Genomic DNA, 23,306 nt, shown 5'->3' with positions numbered 1-23,306 from the left:
GAATTTTCCCCTGGTGTTCTGCTGGGAGTGCTCACAGCCTTGCAAGGGGGCCTGGGGCTCAGGATGCTTTGGTGTCCGTGCTGCGGCAGCTGCTGGGTGCTCTGCAAAGGGTGTGACTGAGCTGTGTGCTAGAACACTACTTGTGACTCATTTGGCTGTGTGCTAGAAACCTCTGTATGTGTGTTTCTAGCCGCTTCCTAATTTCTAGATTTTTGCTGTGTCCAATGTTTGGCAGACTTCAAAAATCTTGAGCCCTTGCAGAAAAACTTATGGCTGGTGTGTCGGGTTCTCACTGGGCTGCAAGGCAGGAGGGGAGAGGCATTGTGTCCTCACCTTGTGGCTTTTGGGATGGGGTGGGAGCCTCTGCCTCCATGCCTCACACATCCTGACTGGGTGGCAGTACTGGAAACTTCAGGCATCTTCCCAGACCTTTCCAGGACCAGTCTGGGCTAAAAGGAAAGGCAACCAGGGCCAGAACAGGATATAGGAAATGTGCAGTGGTGTTCGTGAAGTCAGAACATATGCCTGAATGTATATAAAGAGACAGCACTTGGATACCACAGTGAGAAAAGGAAATAGGAACTACTCAGCAAAGTAGAATACACGGATTTTATGCCAAGAAATGAGTCTTTGATAATCTTCAGCATCTGTTCAGCATCTTTGATAAAAGCCTGGTCCTCAGATGTGATTCAACCCTCACTTGTGCAAGGCATACCCCAGTGGCATTGTCCTGAGCAAGGAGAGGAGCTTTGTCAGTCACCTTCTGGTCCTGGAGAAGCTGAAAATGGCACGTCTTTGCCTTAGTGACCACTTTCTGTCCTCTTGCCAAGCTTTACCATGGAGCTGATAGTTGTCCAAAGCATTGTGTAAGAGGCATAGGGAATCTTTCATCTGAGCAGGGTTTTTTCCATTGCTACTTGTTCCTGGTTTCTCTAGGGCTGGTGTAAATACCTCTGCAAACAGGTTTTGCCAAGTGTATTTCTTAATGAAGTAGTGTCTGATACTAGATTATTCTTCAAAAGTTAGTGGTGGACTGCACCAATGTGTGAACTTTGTGCCTGCATTTGACAGCCAATTGATTTAAGTATTAATTACCTGGTGCCTGGAGTCCAGGCCCTTTTGGGCACAGCAGAATCCTGTGTTGTGCCTGCAAGGCAGCCTTGTAGCCATGTCTGGACTCCACTTTGGGTGTTTCTATCAAAATAAAGATATGGATGCCAACAGGAATGGCTTTATTCCCGCTCTTTGTGTTAGAGACATCTGAGCGTTACGGGATCCCTCAGTGCTGGCTGCCTCAGTGTTCCCATTTCGGGCACGAGCTGTGTTTCTGCTGATGCAGTGTCTTCTGAGTTGTCTCCTGGTGTAGGTTGCTGTGTGTTTCACAGGAAAGCAGATAAATGATACCAAGTCACTGAGCTTATAAGTAACATGCTGGCAAGCTGCCACCAAAATATAAATACATTAAATGTACTGAAGGAATGTTCATTCTGTTGTTTAGCCTTGGATATGCCCCACTTCGGTAAATTTAATCTTCTTGAGGGTTGTTGCACTGCAGCTGAATGAGATAGGCCGTTATCTTAATACTGATCTTTCTGTCATTCAGGATTCATGTTCTGGCATTCATGGTGTGAAGTGTGCTTCTCCCAGAGCGGTCCTAGAAGTGTTTTCCAAGAGAGATGAAGGTGCATAGGAGATCTGTTAGCACCTTGCAAGTTTTCACCCTCTTATCTTGGAAATGTTCATGCTTATTGTCAGTGACACCACTACTGGTCCAACCTCCTGTTGGTAGAAATGTGTAAAATGGTGGCTGTGCCTATGTTTGTTAGGAAATGTCTGTAACTCAGTCTCACAGCATTTATTTTCTTCCTGGGTATTTCTCCTGCAGCTCCTTCCAAAATCCCTGTCCCTGTCTCTGCTGCTGTTGAGATTGGGAACAAAGCTCTTGATGACTCCAGGGTGAGCAGAGGCCATGGTTAGGCAACAGACCCAAAGCTGATGGATTGCATTAAAGAGGAGCCTCTTAATGTTTTCCACTGGTGCTGGGTCAGGACCTCCAAATGTGATCCTACAGCATGAATGCTTGTGACTAATCCCACTGAAAGCTGGGGAGCTGCTCCCATGTGTGAGCACTCCCAAATCCAATGGGCAGTGTCAATAAGCACTCTGCAACAGTCCAGCTCTTCTCTTGGTTGTACAACGAAAAGAAGGAATAAGGCAGGAAAAGGGAAGGAAAGGGAATACATGTGCAGAGAAATTCTGAGCTGGTTGTGAAGAACAGTGATGTTCCAGACAGAATGCAAGTACTTAAAAAGATAAGACATCAGCTGTGTGTTCTACAGATAAGAAAATGTTATTTTATAGAATGGAGAGATATATATGTTTTACCTATCACATCTGAACTAATCAGTGTAGGCTTTTAGAAGAAATCTGTAATTACTTTGAGCACATCATTAGTTAGATGTAAAATGAATGATATTGCTGCATTTTATCACCTTTAGTAATATAGCCATTTGTATCATAAATTCATTGACCTCATCTTAAATGATCAATTCTGTAAGACAGACTTGATTCATTAATTCTTAAGTGATATTTTTTTCTCCTTTACTAATTTCCTCATTGTTGTAGAGACAGTTTTTCTGCCTTTTAGTATGGTATTGTGAGGTGTCATATTACCTGCATATTACCTGCATATGAGTCCCACATTTTTGTACCTTTTGTCTTAACTAAGCAGCACAGACTGATTGCTTATGTAAGTAAAAAGAATGAGAGAAAAAACAAAAGAAAATTATGAAATACATGAATGTAGAAGATGGACATTTTACACTGATGTTGTAGCTTCAACACTTTGAGATATTGCATTAAATCAATGAGATAATTATGGAATATTTGGTCTATGCGGGGTATTCAGAGGAATAGATTTGCTGCCTTTAATTTCTCTGGCTTTAATTAATTTTATCTACTGATAAAATATACAGAAGGGTATGTGATCAATATGTGAGTGAGGCAGAGTTTCTTGTTCCTCACCGAATTATTGAAAATTGGAGAAATCAGTAGAGAATTTGTAAGCAGGATTTCTAAATATTTTACCAAGGAAGAGAAAATATTTGTTTAGCCAGGAGAGACACAGGAGCCCACTGGAGATAAACAAATCAATACAGCAATAATACAGTGGAGTGTTTCAGTGAATTTTGCAAATGCTAACAAATGAAATTAAATTATTAGAAAAGATGCCACAATTTTTTGTGGAGCTGTATTTCTCTTTCAGTCCCTTTAATTAAGGTCACAGATGGGGCTCTTCCTAGAAAGAGAAGGAGACTGGGTTTGCTCTCTCATATTTCTCAGGCATTTCTTTGGCAGGGGGTTACAAGGTGGTTTATTCCTTGTCCCAAAGGAAGGGCAAGTCTTCAGTGCAGATGCACCTGAAGTCCTGCTCCATCCCTTTCTGCAGGCACCTCTGAGGCCACTCTCCTCCTTGTCTTTCTGCTGCAAATAGATGGTGGTGGGCCAGGGTGGGCTTCATGCTGCCCCAGCCTGCCTCAGGAGCTGTGCGGGAGCTCCTGGTATCTCTTTGTACATCTCCTGGGGTACATGTGGAGTCTCTCTGCATCTTTGCCAGCCCTTGGGGCAAGAGCATACTCTGCAAGCAGCAGGAGGAGTGTGGTGGAGTACATCCTGATTCCATGCATGCAAAATAGATAGCATTTTATGGCTACAGCAGTGAGCTCTCACTCAGAAATAACTTTAAGGTAAATTCAGCAGTTCTACTGAGTTAAATGTATCTTATTACCTCATAGTGTAGACTCACAAATTCCCCTTTTGTCTGCTTTGAAAACAGTGGCAAGCCAGAAAATTTCAGGAGGTTGATTACAGGATGGTTCCATCATGTGTGCTGCCTTGCCAGGTGGGTGGCAAACCCCCAGCCATGCCAAATATGCAGGATGGTTCAGTACCACTGCTGTGTGCTTGCACTATTTGCAGCACAAGCTCCAGGGCTGTCTGTGATGGCCCCTGAGCCTTCCTGTGGGGGGCTGACACCTGATAAAATCCAGGAGCTATTGGAAGTGGCATTGTCCCCTCTGCCCTGCTTGCTGCACTCCTGCTTTCCCATCTGCCCCACGCCTGGGGGATGCATGCACCATGGCAGTGCAGGCATTTATCCCAGCACTTCTGTGCATTTCACAGCCTTTTTGCCCACACATTTTAGGGTGTGACAATGTCACTGTATGTTCAATGCAGGGCTGGACTTGTTTGCACCAGGAAATTTCCTTTTTTGCCATGGGGCACCATGCTGGAAATACAGACTTACTGATGCCACATGTGCCAAACAGCACCAGCAGCCCCTCTGCTTTATCTCACAGGGCACAGTGTATGCTTGCCCAAGCTAAAAATCTGGGTCCTGCATTCACAAACTTCAGGGCTGACTTAGGGGATGCTGCTTCTCGATTGATTATTTAGCTTGATTTAAATGTTGGGATAAGAGAGAGGAGGGAGTGTATGCCTGTGTGTGTGAATGGGGAGGGGAGCAAGAGGGAAAGAAACAGTGACCTGGCAGGATAGCCAAAAGGTGGAGGAGTTAAATGGGCTAATAGCCATAGCATACCATGTGTGTGTGTCTATATACATTAAAGATATATTACTGAAAACTCAAGAATGTCGCCACTGTTTATATTAAAGGAAAACTGAGAGTTAAATGAGATGGGTAATCAGATGCCCAGCATATGTTGTTTTGAATTGTTTATATGGCCAACAGTTATTAAAATTAATTATCCTTTTAATGCAGTCTTTTCACAATCATAGTCTTCTTTGGGGTTTTTAGTGTATTTTTTTCCTCTGTACAAAAGATAGAGTCGTTTCAAAACAAGCTAATGTGGGCTATTTGGAAAAGGCAGAGCAAACAATACCAGGATATATTATGACATGGTCATAGGCTCAACATGCTGATAGAAAGCACCAAAAATCTCTGTCAGTGGAGTATTTTGAGAACTAATGTAAATGACAAAAATGGGGGGGGTTTGTGTGTGTAAAATTCTGTCAAAAAAGTGAGGCACTGAAAAATCTGACATCTGTTTATCTGTTTATAGCTATGGCAAGATTACTCATATTAATTCTTGTTTAAAATGCCATATGAAGGAAAGGCATTTGTGCAAACAAGAGTCATATTTGAATTGTAGATCATGTCTTCACCATCTGTGAGAGCTGTTGGTGTTGCAAAATTAATGTGTTAATGAAATCACAATAATTTCTCTGAAGTAATGGATTCTGAAGCCTAGAATGACTATTTTTTGAACTTTGGTGTCTAGTGGTTTACAACTGGGAAAACCTTTCACAGCTTAATTAGTTCTGCAGCCTTATTTTAAAAAAAAATTGGCTGTGCCTTTACCACACCAACAGCAACACAAAAAAAGGATTAAATGGAAAGCAGAGAAACAAAACAAAATTGAGCCTGCAATGCAAACTTTTTGCCGTAGTATTTGAGAGTTGCTAAACAGGTCCTTGCTTGCCAAGAAGTTTTACTCAAAGTGACTTGTACACAAGAGTGGGCAAACAGCTCAGAAAATAATTCCAGCTTGCTGAAACATCACAAATTGGGACTATTCGAACCTTACGCAAATATCCCAACTTTTTCCAAGTTTCTCCTTGGAACGAAGGGCAAAGAATCAGTGATGGTTTTTGCTTTGTGATGCCATTTTGAAATATCACACTCTTTCCAGCCTATTATTTGATACCCTTGGTAGAATACTAAATGTTACTGTGGGCTGCAGTTTAGCAGAGAATGGTTTGCATTCATTTCCAGCAATTCTCTGAGTCCTTTTCCAGTTCTCGCACTCCTTGTGTAGCGTGGCATCTCAGATGGCACAGGCATCTTAGATTGCCACCAAGGAGTGATCACAGCCATACTCATATGGACTTTGCATGCTTACATATGTGTGTTATAACAGTTTATGCCAGCTGAGGATTCTTTTCTGTGCTTTGGGTTTAAAATATATAAAGCATCATATAAGGTAGAACTGAGATCATGGGAGCCAGAAAAGGGAGTGGCATTCAATTCATTAATATGTTGGGGGGAAAAAAGGGTGCAGTTTTCACAAATGCGACTTCTTTTTTTCCTGTTAGAAAAATAATGTGTTTAGCAACTGAAAAATTACTTTTAAAATAACACTATGAAGAGAAGATTGCTTTTCTTACCTGATTTGATTTTATTACTGTGTTGTAGGTATGTGACTGGTGTAAGCACATAAGACACACAAAAGAGTATCTGGATTTTGGGGACGGGGAAAGAAGGCTTCAGTTCTGCAGTGCAAAATGTCTCAATCAGTACAAAATGGACATTTTCTACAAAGAGACACAGGCCAATCTTCCAGCTGGACTGTGCAGTACATTACATCCTCCAGTCGAAAATAAAGCAGAAGGCACTGGGGTGCAGCTGCTGACTCCAGATTCTTGGAATATACCGCTAGCAGATGCTCGGAGAAAAGCCCCATCCCCAGCGTCTGCAGCTGGCCAAATTCAAGGACCTGGACCATCAGCGTCTACCACTGCCTCTCCGTCTGACACTGCCAACTGCTCTGTCACTAAAATCCCCACACCAGTTCCCAAACCTATTCCCATCAGTGAGAATCCAAATATTCCACCAGTTTCTGTCCAGCCACCTGCTAGCATTGTGCCTCCAATTGGTGTCCCTCCTCGCAGTCCTCCCATGGTGATGACAAACCGTGGGCCAGTTCCTCTGCCCATATTCATGGAACAGCAAATTATGCAGCAAATCCGTCCACCGTTTATTCGTGGGCCACCTCACCATGCCTCAAATCCTAACAGCCCTCTATCAAATCCAATGATTCCTGGAATTGGTCCCCCACCAGGTGGTCCCAGAAATATGGGTCCCACCTCTAGCCCCATGCACAGGCCAATGCTTTCCCCCCATATCCATCCCCCCACAACACCTACCATGCCTGGGAATCCTCCTGGCTTGTTGCCACCTCCCCCTCCCGGGGCTCCTTTGCCCAGTCTTCCTTTCCCCCCTGTCAGCATGATGCCAAATGGTCCTATGCCTATGCCACAGATGATGAACTTTGGATTGCCATCCCTCGCCCCACTGGTGCCACCCCCAACTCTACTAGTGCCATATCCTGTCATTGTCCCTTTGCCCGTTCCCATCCCCATTCCCATCCCCATCCCTCACATCAACGACTCCAAACCCCCCAACGGCTTCTCCAGCAATGGTGAAAGCTTCATTCCAAGTACCTCCAGCGAGACGCCTGGGGCAAAGCCAACCAATAGCTCTTCATCCCCTCGAGAGTCAAAGCAAGGATCATCCAAATCCTCTGACTCATCACCGAGCTGCTCAGGCCAGTCCCTTAATCAAGCTAAAGTGCTTCAGGAGCACAGTAAAAATGAAGTTGTTGATTTGACTGTCAGACCTAGTAGTCCAGCAAACAGTAAATTTGGTTTCCCCAGCGTGCTGCAGGGTCCACAGGACGGTGTGATAGACCTAACAGTGGGCCACCGGTCTAGGCTGCACAATGTCATCCACAGGGCTCTGCACGCCCAGGTGAAAGTTGAACGTGAACCTAACAGTGTTGTAAATTTGGCTTTTGGTAGCTCAGACAAAAGGAACTGCAGTGACTGCAGGGACAACTGCAGCCCGGTTGACTCAAAAACGTTACCATGCAGTGACGGAGCTCACTGCTGTCCCGTCTCCTTGGCCTCTGGCACGCCAGGACTGGAAGCTGGCGCAGCGGTGTGCAACGTCATTGTGAATGGCACAAAGAGCACAGAGGGTTCCAAGAACCCGGAGCCGCCCCAGGAGCCGAAAAAGCCGCAGTCCCCGGAGGAGCTGGCGGTGAGCGAGCTGGAGTCCGTGAAGGAGAACAACTGCGCCTCGAACTGCCACCTCGAGGGAGAGGCTGGCAAGAAGGCTGGGGAGGAGCCCCTGGCTGGGGGAGACAAACAGGACCCAAACCTTAACAATCCAGCAGACGAGGACCACGCGTATGCTTTGAGGATGCTGCCCAAGACAGGCTGCGTGATCCAGCCTGTGCCAAAACCAGCAGAAAAGACTGCTATTGCGCCGTGCATTATCTCAACGCCAATGCTCAGCACAGGGCCAGAGGATCTGGAGCCACCATTGAAAAGGAGGTGTCTCCGAATTCGAAATCAGAATAAGTAAAGGTTTGTGTAATCACTACTGCCTTCTGTGTGAATAGAATTCAGTATTTTCAGGTGTGAGGGCAAACTCATGTGGATGTCGCCTTCATGAAAGAGAAAGATACAAATTACAATTTATGAGCACTTTCAGAAAACTACTGGTATTTGTGTTGTAGTATTGTTTTTTGTGTTGTATTGCATCTGTACTTGTCAGTACTCCATTCATCAGCAGCCTCATTACACTTTTGCTCACAGAACATGTCATGATGGTTCTGGCTGTGAAGTTATTGTGCTGTGTATGTCAAAATCAGTGGTTTTCTGCCTAGAATATGGTACAGGTCTGGGCCATTAATCTGCTTACTTATTCCAGCTGAGTTACATAGCAGCTCAAGCCTTCACGATGACTGAAATTGCCCTGCAGTGTAGCACAGAGCCAGATGACCCAGCAGCTTCCTGCTAGCTCAGATCCAATGGACTTAGCAAATGGTCACCTCCAACCATCTCACTTTGATCTGCCTCCACACTGCATCCTGGCTTTCCACTGAGCTGTTCTCGAGAGACTGAACTCCTCTCCATGGGCTTTCCTTTCTGGGGTATTGGTGCTTAGGGACTGCCTGCTGTTTGGGACCTGCCCACTATAGCTTATTGCAGCAAAACCTCTGCCATGGGGCTTTAGTGCCCTTCCTGAGGTATCTGCCTTTGGTGCAAGTCTCCCACCCTAAAAAAGCAGCTGAGATTTGCCCCAGCCCAGTGCTTGGTGTATGTTTGTGGCTCCTGGTAGGGCTGCAAAGCAAGGCAGAGATTTGGGTATCTCCACCACCCTCCTTGGCTTGTCCAAGGACAGTGCTCCATATGCAGAAACTTCTCATCCTTTGTTTCCACTTTCCAGCCTACTGAATCCCTCTGATAGCATAGCACCTTTGTAAAACTCTTTGTTTAGTATGTGTCTGATGCTTCAAACCTGCAAGTGAGAAACTGTCTAATGAATCTTCCTGTCTGACCATGCAAGAACGCCTCTGGCAGTCACTCTTGTACCACCTGAGCCAGGACAAAGCCCCTCCACAGCTACACACCCCACACTCACACAATCAGACCAGGCTTCCTCACTGGCTTGACCCCAGGTTTTCCACATCAGAGTTCTCAGATATCCCAATCATTATAACAATTTCATCATGGTGCAATAAATAAATAACAAAACAACAGCTCGAGCTGATGCCTTTGAGTAGGGATGCAGAACAAAGGAACCCTGGGCTTTTTTACCTTGTATACCCTCAGAGTCTAAGCACAGGGAAGCCTGGGAGTTGTTGGGGGTGTGTGGTCACCCTGTGTCCTTTGTTATGGAAAGGATCAGTGCCCATTCCCACTCTCTTGCCTGGTGCTCAGGCTTGGGCTCTGGCCCCCCCAGAGCTCAACCTGCAGCTGGCACTGCAGCTGCACACTGTGCTACCTGCACTGAATATATTCCTTAACAAAACTAATGTAATGGAATTTATTTAGATTCACAAGCACGAAGAGCTTCTTTCAGGAAAAGGGGAAATGGTGGGTGTTGCAAGAAATCTGTTCAGCAGTAAAATACTGATGCTTAGCCGGATGTGGCTTGGTGACATGCCAGATTTCATTACAATCCATGGAATATTCTGTAGCCTCCAGTAAATCCCTGTTCCTAGTAGCACAAATAATGACTGCAGTGGTGTTTGGCACCTACAGCCACAGATAGCAGCAGCAGACTGTGTAATCTGGGCCATTGCAGTATCTCCCTGCTCCATCAGTGTGGGCTAATTGCACCATCAAAGATACATAGTATAGCCAGGACTGCCTTCTCATTTGTTAACACAGCCTTCCCTGTGCTCATTGCAGGGCTGGAAACATTTCTTCCCTTGATCACCAACAGTATTTATTTACTTTCTTCGGTGGAATACAACCATTATTCTTTGCTCTCAGCATGTGCTGACACACATAAAAGATACACTAACAAGAAGAGAGGACAACTATCACATTCCTGGACTAGTAATCAGCATATACAGGCACTTGAAAGTCAAATTAATATTTAAATCTTTACACACTCCTAGGTCCTATTAGTGGGGATCCCCCTACCCACCCCTGAGGTATGGAATGTATGTCCCTCAGCAGCAATATCTTTATTGCAAACCCCTGTGTTACCTTTGGAGCTTGAAAGATTCCCGTCATAAATGTATGCATGCTTCTACCTAGGGGTAGTGATTTGATCTAGTGAGAAGGCCACTATTTGGCTGTGTCCTTTTTATTAAATTTTAGGAGAGCCATGGTTAACCCTTTCCTACCTCATTGAAGCTCCTCATAGCTGCTTATTTCAAGACAGTGCTAGAAGACTTGCATATTATGTGCTTACTCTGTAGTCAAAGACAGGCTGGTTCTTAGCATCTATTTCTGCTTGCCTGGACTATCCAGGCTGCAGCAGTGCTGCCTCTTCAAGGTCCCAGTCCCATGAAGAGTTTAGTAACATTCAAAGCCAGAGCCTGAACAATCAGAGTGAGTTCTGGCTTCGCCGAGTAATGTGTTTTTGCCTGTTGACATGATTATTCATGACATCACAGATAGTACTTGAGAGAGAAGGTTGGCAAGCTGAACAAGCTGCATTAGAAAGACAAGGATTCTTTATCATTCAGTTACTGTCCTCAGCCCTTTGTATTCTTTAAATGTCAATAACTGCCACTGTGATTATCCTCAGGAATAGCGATTTTCCCTTTTATCCTATTTCATATTTTTCATATTTCTTTGCCTCAGTGTAAGGGTTGTCTTACAGGAAAGTTTTCAGGTTGCCAGGCAAGATTAATCTGACCCAATACAGACATCTGTAACAAAGATGCAGCTGAGCTAATTGTCTAAACTCTCTTTAACCTAGAGAAGCAGGCACTTCAGAGAGACAGCTGAGCTCATCCCAGAGTCAACAACTAAGACAGCTCAGATAAATTGTGCCCTAGGAGTGCCTATTTCTGCCTGCAGTGAGGTAAACTTAGGATGAGTGGCACAGACCTAGATTTCCACACAGACACTGGAAGTTAAGAAGCCCAGCCCAGGTGTCTGCCATTCCCCCTGGGGCTTGTGCAGTAGCATAGCACGGCATGGTGATGGTTATTAGTCTGTGTCCATCCCCTCATTCCTCCAGGAAAAGAAAAGAAGTAGCCTCTGTGCAGAAGATATGGGAGACCAGAGTCCCTAAGTGCTCCAAGGGAAAGAGGATACTCCAAATACTCTGCAGAAGTAAACAGCATGGTAACCATCTCATTCCAGTGCGTACCTCAGTGAAATGCGGGTGGGTTTTGAGCGCCTCAAGGCACGCACGAGTGATTTGTGCAGCTCTGATGATTGATTTGAGGTGAGGACTCTGTGGTTTCACGAAGAGCCCTTCTTTTGCTATTTCAGCATTGCTGGTCATAGCCAGTCTGGGGGAGCAAAAGGGCTGGCTCTGCCTTAGATTTCTGCCCTCCCTGCCTGTGAGGACTGAGCCTGTCTGTGTCTGTGCAGACGAGAACATCAGTGTAGCCTCTTGCACCCGCAGCCCTGAGCTCTGCCATGCACATGGGTTAGTTCCTCCTGCCCAGGCCTCAGGAAGCAGGGAGATAAAGCCCTTCTTCTGCAGTCCAGTTGTGGGGAGGATGTCTTAAGAGAGACTCCAACCTCATAGAAATTCTAATAAATTAGAAAGAGGATAGAAGCTGCACTAACAAATGGGTTGATTTGGACCCTTGGAGGTTTGTATTGATAGCGCTGGCTACACTAACCTGGGAGAAAAAAGTCCAGCCAGTTGTCTTTTTCCCTCTTGCTTCTCACCTACTTGAATTGGAAAATCTGAACATATTGCTCTAATGTGCAACTTTTCCTGGATTTTATTTCCCATCAAATTGTGTGACAAGAAGGAAATTAGCCAAATATTTTTACGCTAGAGTTCTGGACAGACAGATTGAATTCATGTAACATCAACATGGACTCTCTAAAAAGGAATCAGTGCAAGCGTGACCTTTTTGGGCAAGTTGCCAATTTCTGGATTATTTAATGTACCAATTACTTGATTATTGAAAGTGCTAATCAGTAACATCATCCTTGATGTGAAAGTTTAGTTTCTCCATCAGGATGTGAACTGTCAAGCTGTTCTAACTTGATGCAATTTGAAAAACTATCAAAAGATGTCTCAGTGCCAAAGTCCTGCTATGATAAAGGAATGAAGCTAGGAAGAGTATTCTGTTGAGTGTTATATTCTCAAGTTTGAGCAATGTGAGTTTCTAAAATTAGCAGTGTTAGTGTTGCCTGCCTACATGCTTTATGCCCTGGCGGGATCAGTTTTTACCCGCTAGCTTTGATGTCAGTGTTTCCTAAAGCAAAGAAATGAAAACACTGAGGTCTGCTTGGATTTAACATGATAGTTATGTTAAACTAAATGAGAAAACGAAGTGGCACATGCTAAACTCACAACTAGCTTCTGTGTGTGCGTATGTGTGTGTATTGGGTAATCCTGTGTTGGGGACAGAGGGGTCAGGAAAGGAAAGAGTTTTTCTGCTTGTGACAGCAGAATTTCTTCCAGAAGTAATGGAAATAGTAGGTGTATGGCCATCTACAGAGCCAACCTGTATGTCTCAGGGTCAGCATCTGCTGAAAGTGAAAGATCCAAACCTTCAGCTGTCTAGTCCGTGCACTGTACTCGTAAAAATATACAGCAGGCAGAACACTCAGTTCAGAGCAGAAGTAGTATATATCCCACTTTGAGCTCCTCTGCCCATAATGGTCCAGCACAAGATTTCCTACTCTGGTCTGGATTCCTGAGGGAAGGAGCATAGCTATTGACCTCTTTTTTTTTAGCCTTAGAGATTTTAGATCTCCTCTGTCACTGTGGTATCTTATCTACCAACATCTTTCTTACCTCTGCCCAGATTGCTCTGACAAAATTTGACATTAAACATGTAGTTGAAAATAGTTTTTCTGTATTTGAACACATTTCTATGCTAGTCATCTTTGTTGACGTGGTACTACAGGCCAGAGCCTTAGCTGATTTTAACTGGATATAGTTCCACTGGTGCCAAACTAATTTAAATCAGCAGAGTAATTGGACTCATACACTTAACACCTACTCTTCTGCTTCAGAAGTTTTCCTTCACCTGGCTTCTTATGAGCCTACAGAAATTTTCCATTTATCCAAAGGGGGAGAGGAGAGAGTTTTAACACCACAAAGCCTTAAACACATTTGCTTGGAACTGAAGCTTTGCCCTTGAGAGCTGCCTGACTCTGGCAGTGTGATCTTATGTTTCAAAATTGCTTGTATACCTTCTCAGGTATATTAAATCAGAAAAAGGATTTCCCAGGGAAAAAAAAAAAAAAAGGAAAGAAAAAAAATGTTCTCAAAATAGTGAAGTATAAAATGACATACTTCCAGGGTAGCTTTCAGCTCCCACATCTTGCTGGGGTGTGGGAGTGCTAACTTCCGTCTCAGTGGCAGTAAATAGCAGGCTCGTGGTACGCTGCCATAGATCACTGCACACTCTTCTGATGGGCTCCTCCTGCTTTTCTGTAAAACCTCCTAGGGCACATGTTTCAAATATGAAATCTGATTCTTGAACTCAGTTTAGAAAATAACTACACCTAGTCTGATTTGTAAAGGTAATAATCATCTAGGGCTGTTGGCAAACAACACACACGGCCAGAACTTGACAGCCAAAAAAGACATAGCTCAATTGACAGACCCAAAGAAATCTGAAGAACGTATGACACCTACAGACTGTAGCCTACCTGACAGATCCCAGGACCTCAGATCACCCATTTCAGAGATAATTTTGGTGTTTACTTGCCATTATTAGTTTTAATTGTCTTATGAAATTAAAATAATTTGAACTGAAATAAGCACCATGCATTCCCTAAGTTGGTGCAACTCACATTCATATTGAAACAATGAGTTGCTCATAATTCTTTGCCAGGCTTTAAAGACTGTTCAGGCACGTTCATACTTATAAGGTCTAAAATGCTCCTCTTATTTAAATTGGTTCAAAGTGGGTTTGGCTGCACTGAAAAGTGTTAAGTGTGAAACAGCCCTACGGGGAGACTCAAGCTCTTCATCAGCCTGTCCTTGTGCTGTTGAGCTACCAAAGTCAGTGGTACATGGAAATTTTATGGCGGTGGGGAGGAAAGCACCTCTCATAATTAAATACAGAGTCCCTAACAACAAAGACCATAGTAAAACAGACTCTTGTAAAAACACTTGTAAAAACATCATCTAGACATCGATTGCCTTGGCATGCAGGGGCCAAGATGCTGGATGGTATGTGTCTGATTGCCACTGAAATCTGATGAGGAGCTAACAGCCTTTGTGAAGCTTGACCCTGAAACACCATGCCAACCTCAGTGCAGAGCACTGAGCTCTGAACAACTGTGAGAAGATTATAAACTATTTAACAGCAATACCTGAAAGTGAGAGAGAAAAGAGCAAAACGCTTCTGAGGACTGTGGTTGTAAAAAAGTTGGACATACTCAAGCAATGAGGTATAGATTTTAAATAAAATTAAATTATTGTTTGAAAAAACATAGTGGAAGATTGAAGAAAAGTAGAAACAACGCTCTTTGAGCAAGAAGTCAGGCAGAAATCAGACAGTGGCAAGCAAGACTTTCTGAAACAATTTTTGCTTCCAGATTACCTGCTGAGTCTCTCCTGTTGGTCCCATAAAGGTAAGCACATTTCTGGGTGCCTCCACCAGTCAAAGCCTCACAGCTGAGACCTCCTAATAATGACCTTATTTACATTATTTTGATAATGAGCTGCAGGACTGAAAGTTGTCTTTGGAAACATGTGTGATCATCTCGTGAGAGCCATGAATTGGAGTAACCTCTAACATTCTGCAGAGCCCTCAACTATTTAATGTTTGCTTCTTCCATGAAAATTACAGCTGATTAAATATCTGGGCTTGATCCTGCTCAGTGCTGTGTGCACTCAGTGCTTGGTGCCTCTAATGCAAACTGAAGGCCCCCAGCACGCTACAGCTCGAGGTCCTGCCTCCGACTCCTTTGCGTGGCTTTGCTTCCCCAGACACAACTCTGGTATTTGAAAAGAATGGTATTCCTGTACAACATGTGTCTCAATTTGTAATGATATCCACCCTGCAGCTGGCTTGCTTTTCCAAGTGTTTTTGAAACATTGCTGCCTTAAATTCGAGCCAACCTTCAACAACAAATTATCTAAAGGCAAAGAGGCTGAACTGCATTTGCTGAGAGGACACCCCTACTCCCTGCTGTGCTCCATCTTCCAGTCCCACTTTTGGACTTTCATGCAGTGTAATGTAATCATCTTCTATGAAGGCAGATATTAAAAAAAAATAAATTAAGAAATAGGGGGTTTCAGGATTGGGTAGTGTTGAGTGACATAACTGTGGAATTCTGACCTCTCTGGAAGGATCTGCATCCCATCATCAGGTGATTGATATTGAAACCTATGGTTAAGGCAATTTTCAGCTATTTATTTGGAGCCCACATGCTTAAATGCAAAACTTTGTGTCGTCTGCTTATGCTCCAAATATTTATAAGGTTTCATGAACTACTTGTGCTGCCACTTCTAAGTTCCTAATCCAAAAAGAGGAGAAAAAAAGCCGCTTCCCACAGGAATTCTCCAATTGAGAGAGTCTTTACACAACTAGAGAGGATACATGACAAAGTCACTGAAAATTTGAATTGTGACCCTAAATTTGAAAGATCAGCTAAAATGCCAATTCAGTTTTATTTGAAGCAGTTTGCCAATTATTGATGAAATGGTTGGTGGTAAAAACATTGTTCCTTTGTCCAATTGTCTTCTTGGGGTGAGGAATAGAGAAAATCTAAACCTGGGCCCAATCCAGGTTTTTCAGTGCCCAGTTCAGTGCTGAGGATAAGGGAGATGCCCTAAGGTATCTGGCACTGCACTGAGGTCTGTGCCAGGTCTCACCCACTTGCTCCTTATGTGCTCTGGACAAGTTTTTCCTCTTCTTTCTCCCACAAGGTAATCCATGTGACATTTTTGCCACCTGAGCATGCCCCTTTGCTTTTGGATGAGTCTGCATCTGCTGTTGTTAAGACTTGAAAAGAACCAGAACAAAGGCTGTGAAAACCAGGGAGAAACCCCGTGAGGACAGTGTCACGCATGCAGTCCTGGATGGTTATGGACAGTGGAGTTGTTCATGGGGAAAACGGGAAAATGTTGATTGCTTCGTGATATAGGATGCTGAAACTTTTCACTAAGAAAGTTCATTGCTGTTTCAGAAAGTTTTGTTATTGTAATTGTTATATTTTTGTGGCCCACAATAACATTTCAGGTTAAAAAGCCAGGCCCAGGTGTAGCCCAGGTGAGAAGGACTCTCTCAGGGAGACACAGGCTGTGCCTCAGCAAGACACCCATCCTCACCATCCTCCTTACCACCACCAACAGTTAAACTGCCTTTCTCTGGCTATTTAACTGGTTTTACTGGAGAGATCAGGTTGAATAACAAAATTGAGAAGCACCTTGGAATAGTGATTTAGGCTCACAGAAGACTGCTGAAATGCTGAAGTTACGGTTCTGATTCAGACAAAATCAGAGGTTTAAAGAAGGGTTATTGAATCACAGTGGTTGCCTGTTTTCAGGAAAGGAGAGTAGAAGCTGTCTGGATTAGGTTTACCTTCTATTTCAGTTTTTCAGTTTTGGGGTTTTTTTTTGTTTGGTACAGTTTGGTTTTGTGGTTTGGATTTTTTTGGGGGGGTGGGGGGGTTGGTTGCTTTCTTGTTATTTTTTTTAAAAATACCTTGCAAAATTTCAACTTTATCCCAGCTTAGAATGGGAGAATTTGTTGAAAATTTGGCTGTTTTTTTTTTTTTTTTCAGAGGAAAATCATATCTTCTGCCACATCTGCACACCAGTAGGGCAAAGCACACTACTCACAAGGCTGGCAAACACACTGGTGCTGTACTGACTGGGGGAGACTGGGCTGCCTTGCTGTTGTGGAGATATACCCAATTACAATCAGGACTGGCCCTGGCAGGCTCTGTGGTCTGCCATAGGAGTCACTTCCAGTGTAGAGATTAGAAGTCCAAAACCATGGTGGCATTTTCCTCTTTGCATGATCCATGTACATACCTCAGAATGTCCCAAAATATAAACCAGAGACCCCTCTGTCAGTAGTAGCCTGGAGAAAATGGTGCAACAATTCATAGACTTGGGGGTGTCTTCACCACTTCCTCTGCCTAGGCAAAGAAGGCAAACCCCAGGGCTCTTCCCCAGTGTATTCCCTAAAGTCACAATGTTTGCTCAGATTCCAGCTCATGTTTTGGTAGAAGGGAGAACTGAGTTCCACAGGTGACCCAAAGCTGAGGAGATCTTTTTAGCTTACAAGGTCAGAGCAGAAGGAAACCACTCTCTTTGAAATCCAGCATTGATGCTTAAGGACTCAGCTTGTTCTCCCATTTGAGCTAAAAGCCCTCCCTGACTTTTGCAATGTGGCATCCCTTCCATTAGCTCATGGAAAGATAAATCATAGAGTATTCAAAGGGGAAGGTTTTAATGAAGAAGCTTGAACTGCTTTAAGAATTGTAAAAAAAATAAAATTAAAAATTACAGAACTATTACAAGTAACAGATGATTCTCGAGTGTTTCCAGGGCTGAGCTTGCTCCCATGCTGACTTTAGCTGCACTATTGTGGTTTATCTTCAGAGCAGTTTCCCTGAGAAAATAATTGCAGTGCCTTTACTCTAGGGCCATGCATGTCCCAGATGAACCAGGCCTCTTTTAGCACATCAGCATTCATTGTCTGGGTGAATAAAGTGCTGTGCTAAATTATGGAAACTCTGCCATGCCAATCCACATTAACGGTTGTTTCAGCCTCCCCACCCAGTCTCCAATTTTTCCTGAACAATAAGATGTGAATCTGGAGACAGAAATGTTCAACGGGGCATAGAATGACAGGGAAGCAACCATGGAAAAAACTGTGTGTGCATCTGGATGTGTGTATGAGTCCAAAGCCATGTCAATGACATGGCCCCTCTGAGGGAGCAGGACATGACTGGGGAGGCCGCTGTGGAAAAGCAGCTCTTTCTGGTGGCCATCAGGAGCATGCTGCCAGCTTGGCTCCTGGGCATTGCTGGGAGCAGATACTCAGGGATCAGTGCTGGGGTGTGGGGGAGCATAAGGATGACATCTCCCCACAGCTGAGCCACCCAGCTCCTCAGCATGGAGGGGCAGGGAAGTGAGGAACACTTCCAGCATTTGGCTTTACCAGGCAGGACCAAAATTCCCACCACAGGATAAAGGGCTGTAGCTTTGCAACAGCACCTGGAAGTAGCTGGGTAACTGCAGAGAGGGAGCAAAGAGTGGGGAGGCTTTGCCTGAGCTGCCAGATTGACCTGCCATGCTCTAATTCTGTGCTGCTCTGGGCAAGGACTTAAATCCTTGCAGGTCAGGCATCACCAAAGAGGAAGCTCTGTGTGGGTGAGTGCAGCCTGTGTCACAGCTGCCAGTTGCTCAGGTTTTGACTAACAGCCATGCAGGGCACCAGTGCAGCTCTCACCGGTTGTACAGGAGCACTGCCTCACTATCTGAGCCCACACAGATGAACCTCCAAGCCACCTGCTGGAGCTGGGTCGTCATCCAGTTGAGTTATTCTCCTTCTCCCCACATCAACAATAGGGCAGAAATGAGCCTTCTTACTTGTTCTCTTTCCCTCATCTTTTCCATGCTGCTTCCTGGGTTTGAACTACAGTCTGCCTCTAACTTCTAGGTGGTCTTCCAGCCCGGGATCAGCCCAGGCCTACTTGACTTTGGAAAGCAAGCAAAACCCAGTCTGCTTACCTCAGCACAGCTCACATAAGTTCAGCTCCATGGCTTTACCCTAATGAAAATTCTTTTGTGGTTGATGCAATTTTTCTATCTGATCGGCAATATTTGATGTGTGTTGAAGGCAGGTTCAGCTAGGGTGAAGAGCATATGTCGCTCTCCTGAAAAGTAATTTGGGGTTTTTTGGGGGGAGATATAAATAGCTGACTTTATTGTGCTGGTCATGCACGCTAGTGCTGGCACGAGGTGTGTAGCATTGAGCTCCCAAGCAGTGATGACTGGTGTGTTCTCATTTCTTTACAGAACTTTGCCTGTGATGCCTGATATGGATTTTTATTTTGTAACTTGAATGCTACAAAGATGCATTCATCAAACGAGATTACTGCCATATGAGCCAGTCAACAGGGAAGGTCCTTCCTGCCCTTCTGCACACCCTGTTACACTAAGTCCATCTGCACCACAGGAAAACAGACAGAACTGACACAGCTCTGCTCCAGGCAGAAAGCATCAAGAGCCACTGAACTTCTTTATGCCTTCCCTCCCAAATCCCTTATTGGTCTGTGCTGTCCATGTACTATGAGTCTGGTTAGTGAGGAATGGAAATTCATTTCCCTTGATGTATGGAAAGAGAGAGCAGTATGAGGTTTCAGACATTACAGGTTTAATTTTCTCTGCTTCCCTTTTTACACCAAGACTTCAAGCCAAAAAATGTGAACAGAAAGCAGTCATGTGACTCACCTTAGTAGGTAGATAGATCCCAATTCTCAGTCTAGTTCTTGTTCACAGCTCTCTATACACACAAAGAAGCTCATCTCACTGGGCACATTGCCTGAAAGCACAAATGTTACTCCTTAACCTAGATATCCTGGTCTCCATGCCATGGAAGTTTATGTTAGTCAACATATTCCATGTGCCTTCCAGTCTCTGCTGTAAGGAGGGTGGACCTTTGGCAAGGGGATACAGGCAAGTTGTTGAGAGGGATTGCAGAGGAGCCAGTGTGAAGGGAGATTGTGGAGCAGACTGAGAAGGGAAGTGTGCCCCAGCACCAAAACTAAGGCTGATAAGTACTGCAGAGTTTCAGTCCAAATCTGTAGGGGACAGCAGATCCTGTCCAAGGAGATAAAGTCTAAAGCTCCCTGTGTAGAGAGACAGAGGGGACAATCACTGCTAGGTAGCTTATGTGGCCAGCTAATGAGGGAATCACTGGTGCATCTCCCAGTATCCCCTAGAAACACTAAGACTCAGGAGCTTATACCTGCCAGGGTGTTGTTGATAATTAACTATCATTATATCAGCTTCCAGCTTTGTATCACAGGAATTCCTCCATCTCCCTTTCCAGGGGCCTTGGAGGCTGCATGTCCCAATGGCCCTTGAGGCACGAGGGGCCGGCGAGGCCGGAGCAATGGGCTTGTGCCTCGGCCTGGCTGCCTGCCCAGCGTGAGGCCGTGTGGGACCTGAGCTCAGGCAGTGCCCAGCCTGCCTGCAGTGAGCCTCCTGCTGCTCTCCCTGACCCCCTCTGCTTGTCTGCTTTGCAGGAGCGCTCACTGACAGGGTACCTTGCATGGAGAAAGGGAGCAGAGCAAACCACGTCACTGCACCGAATGACACCAGCTGGTCCGCTCACCACCCCTCCGGCTGAAAGTCCAGCAAAGAAAGAGCTTCCTGACATGAAGCCCCCGAGGAAGTCTCGGTCCCACGGGTGCCTTTAACCCAGAAAACAGCACATCATAGATCCACACAGTGTGCTCAGCATTCCTGTGACCACCCCTCTTCTCCTCTTGGAACGCTTTTTCCTCTTCGTTTCTTGCTGGGGGGATTTTTCACCCGGGTTTCAAAAACCACATGGACCAACATAGGTACTTTTCCCTCACTGACTTCGAAGTTCAGATATGTGACAACTGGACAGTGATACGGATTTTTTTTTTTTAATTTTTTTCCTTTGAAAAACTGCTGTGGTTTTGCTGCTACACTAAGAATCGTGATTTGCATTGTATGGTTTTGGACCTATTCAAGTTTTGATGGGGGAAAGGGGTAATACTGGAGTAGCAACGCTTCAGAGTCATCTCTGTCCTACCCATGATGCACTTTTAAATGAAGAGTTAGAATATTTTATTGGCTAATATACTTTCCTTGTTATTTTTACAAAGGCCACCTTTATCCTTTCTAATGCCATATTTTCAGTGTTACACTTTTATGGCTTTTAATTTTTGATTTGACAGATGTAAGAAGCAGCATGAATAGTTTATACTGTGGTTTTTCAGAGACTGAATGCCAAGAGAACTCAGTAAATGTTTATTCTTCTCAGCTTTCTCTTTAAATTCCCCTAAATAGCGCCCCATTTGGGAACAGAGCAAGAGTGTTGAACTAAAGACCAAAATTCCCTCAAGGTGTAAAATAATCTGAGGGGAATATTTGCTGGGCGTCACGAAAGACTTGGATGAAATTTCAACCCTGATGGTTTTCAGTGATCCAGGAAGGCAGTGAGACAATCTCTCCATATGCATAGCCCTTTCATGATAATTAGAATGGTATGGACAAACCAATGAAAACAAGGGTAAAGTGAGAAAGATCCCCCATGATTCTGTTTCACTGTTTGCTTTCTCCTGTCATGGTTAAGAGAAATGTGCAATTTGATCCTCAATCAGTGGGTGGAGGATAACAGGGTAGAATTTACTTGTGTGCACTTGTACAGTTGTAGCCAAGAGTCCAAAAGTACACTAGAGCATGTTATACTGGCACTGAATTGGTAAGAGAGTTGTGGAGTATCCCATTCTGACAAAAAAAAAGAAAAAAAAAAAAAAGAAAAGAAAAAAAATACAAAAACGTGTAAAAACCCCACAAAAAATCAAAAAGAAAGAAAAAAAACTTAAAAAAAATTTCAGATCACCTTGTGATTCAGTGTAACTGTTTACTAACTCGAATAAAGCAATTGTTCACTCTTGAGTGTTCAGAGTACACCTTTTCTATAAGGCTGCTGCGGGAAAGAGAGGAGGGAGCAGAGTCTCTGTGTCAGCGGTGTTGGGAGCAGGGCAGCAGAGTCAGTTGAACAGAGCCTTGTAGTGATGGTGCACTATGAGCACTATGTATATACTGTATTTCTATATTTTCCTTTGTACAGATTCACTTAAGTCAAGCTACTGTTTTACAGGTGCTCCTTATTTATTAGAGCTGTGAAAGCTTGGAAATCACACCGGGCGAGTAAGCTCGCTTTTTAAAAAAACAAACAAACAAACGAAAAAAAAAAACAACAAAAAAGAAAGGGGTGTGGGGGGGGGGGGAATCCAAAAACTCCTGAGTCTAGGGAGAGAGCTCAAAGACATTTTGATGAAACATCTTCAAGACAGCAAGAATCTGAAGCACCCTCAGCGTGCTCTGCTTTCCTTTCGGTCTTGCAATGCTTTTCTCTCTCCCTGACTGGTGTCAGATTTATTAAAACAAAATAAATCTCCAAGAAAAAAATGCACTTAAATGTGCTGTTGTTTTATTTTTCTTTTTTTTTTTTCCCTCTTTGTGCATGCAGTTATTCATTCCTATACCTGTCTGGTCACAGACAAGAAGACCCCTGAGTCTGAAGCCACAGAAAAATATGTGTAAGTTGTTCTTGAAAGCTGTATCTATGTCCCTTCCATCTTCGTGCCTCCCTTGACACTTCTCACTTTCTGCAGTGTTTAAGGCATGGGGAGAAAAACTCCTGCACTTAGCACAGTACAGAGTGAGGTCCTGATCTTAGAGAAGATCCCTGGATAGATGCAGTGGCTGCAGCTTTGTTGATTTCGGGAGGATCTGTGCAAGCACCCTTTTCTCATGCTGCCTCTGGGGCAATGTACAGGGAATATTCTGCCTGTCTTTTGTGAGGATGGGGCTTTTCTGTGCATGAACTCCCCCTGAAATCAGAGGTTCTTCAAAGGACCAAACTCCTCCCAACTGCCCCCAGACCTCTGCCACAGCTGTCTCGCAACAGCGGTTGCTTCCCAGCTCTTGGCCAGCACAGCCAGCGCTGCTGATGGAGGGCTTGGAAATGTCCGGTGAGCTCTGGAACTCTTTGACTGATTTTATTTACCAGCCATGTAAGGCAAACAACAACAGCCTAAGCACGCCTGCTTGGAAGGGCATGTAGAGTGAAGCTTGTCTCCCTAGTAAACAGCTTGCTGCATCTCTATTTATTCATCTGAACTTGGCTGTAAAACGAAGGCCGTGTGTATTGATTTTGCTTTTGTCAGTGGTCCAGAATTGTTAGCACACATTTTCACTCTTCTGAAAAACAACAGACTCTTTAGAGAAATCTTTCTCTCTGGTGAACTGGTTTTCTTTTCCAGAAATGGAATCAGCTTGTCAAAAATCATCAGGACAGCAGAGGTAGAGAAAGTGATCT

The 23,306-nt window shown here is 44.3% G+C and overlaps 1 protein-coding gene across 1 annotated transcript in view; it reads left to right on the top strand.

Moving 5' to 3' along the window:
- SOBP (sine oculis binding protein homolog) overlaps nt 1–21,815 on the top strand; it is a 112,533-nt gene extending 90,718 nt beyond the window's left edge. Inside the window, exons 6-7 of the mRNA XM_058801985.1 lie at nt 6,215–8,169; nt 20,470–21,815. Of these exons, the coding sequence (XP_058657968.1) occupies nt 6,215–8,167 (1,953 nt within the window). The 3' untranslated portion in view covers nt 8,168–8,169; nt 20,470–21,815. The remainder of the gene's footprint in view (nt 1–6,214; nt 8,170–20,469) is intronic.
- Nucleotides 21,816–23,306: the final 1,491 nt, after the last annotated feature.

The sequence above is a fragment of the Ammospiza caudacuta genome, chromosome 3 (assembly GCF_027887145.1).
Source record: "Ammospiza caudacuta isolate bAmmCau1 chromosome 3, bAmmCau1.pri, whole genome shotgun sequence".
In the NCBI taxonomy this organism is placed as follows: domain Eukaryota; kingdom Metazoa; phylum Chordata; class Aves; order Passeriformes; family Passerellidae; genus Ammospiza; species Ammospiza caudacuta.
This window is presented reverse-complemented; position numbering and strand designations above follow the sequence as displayed.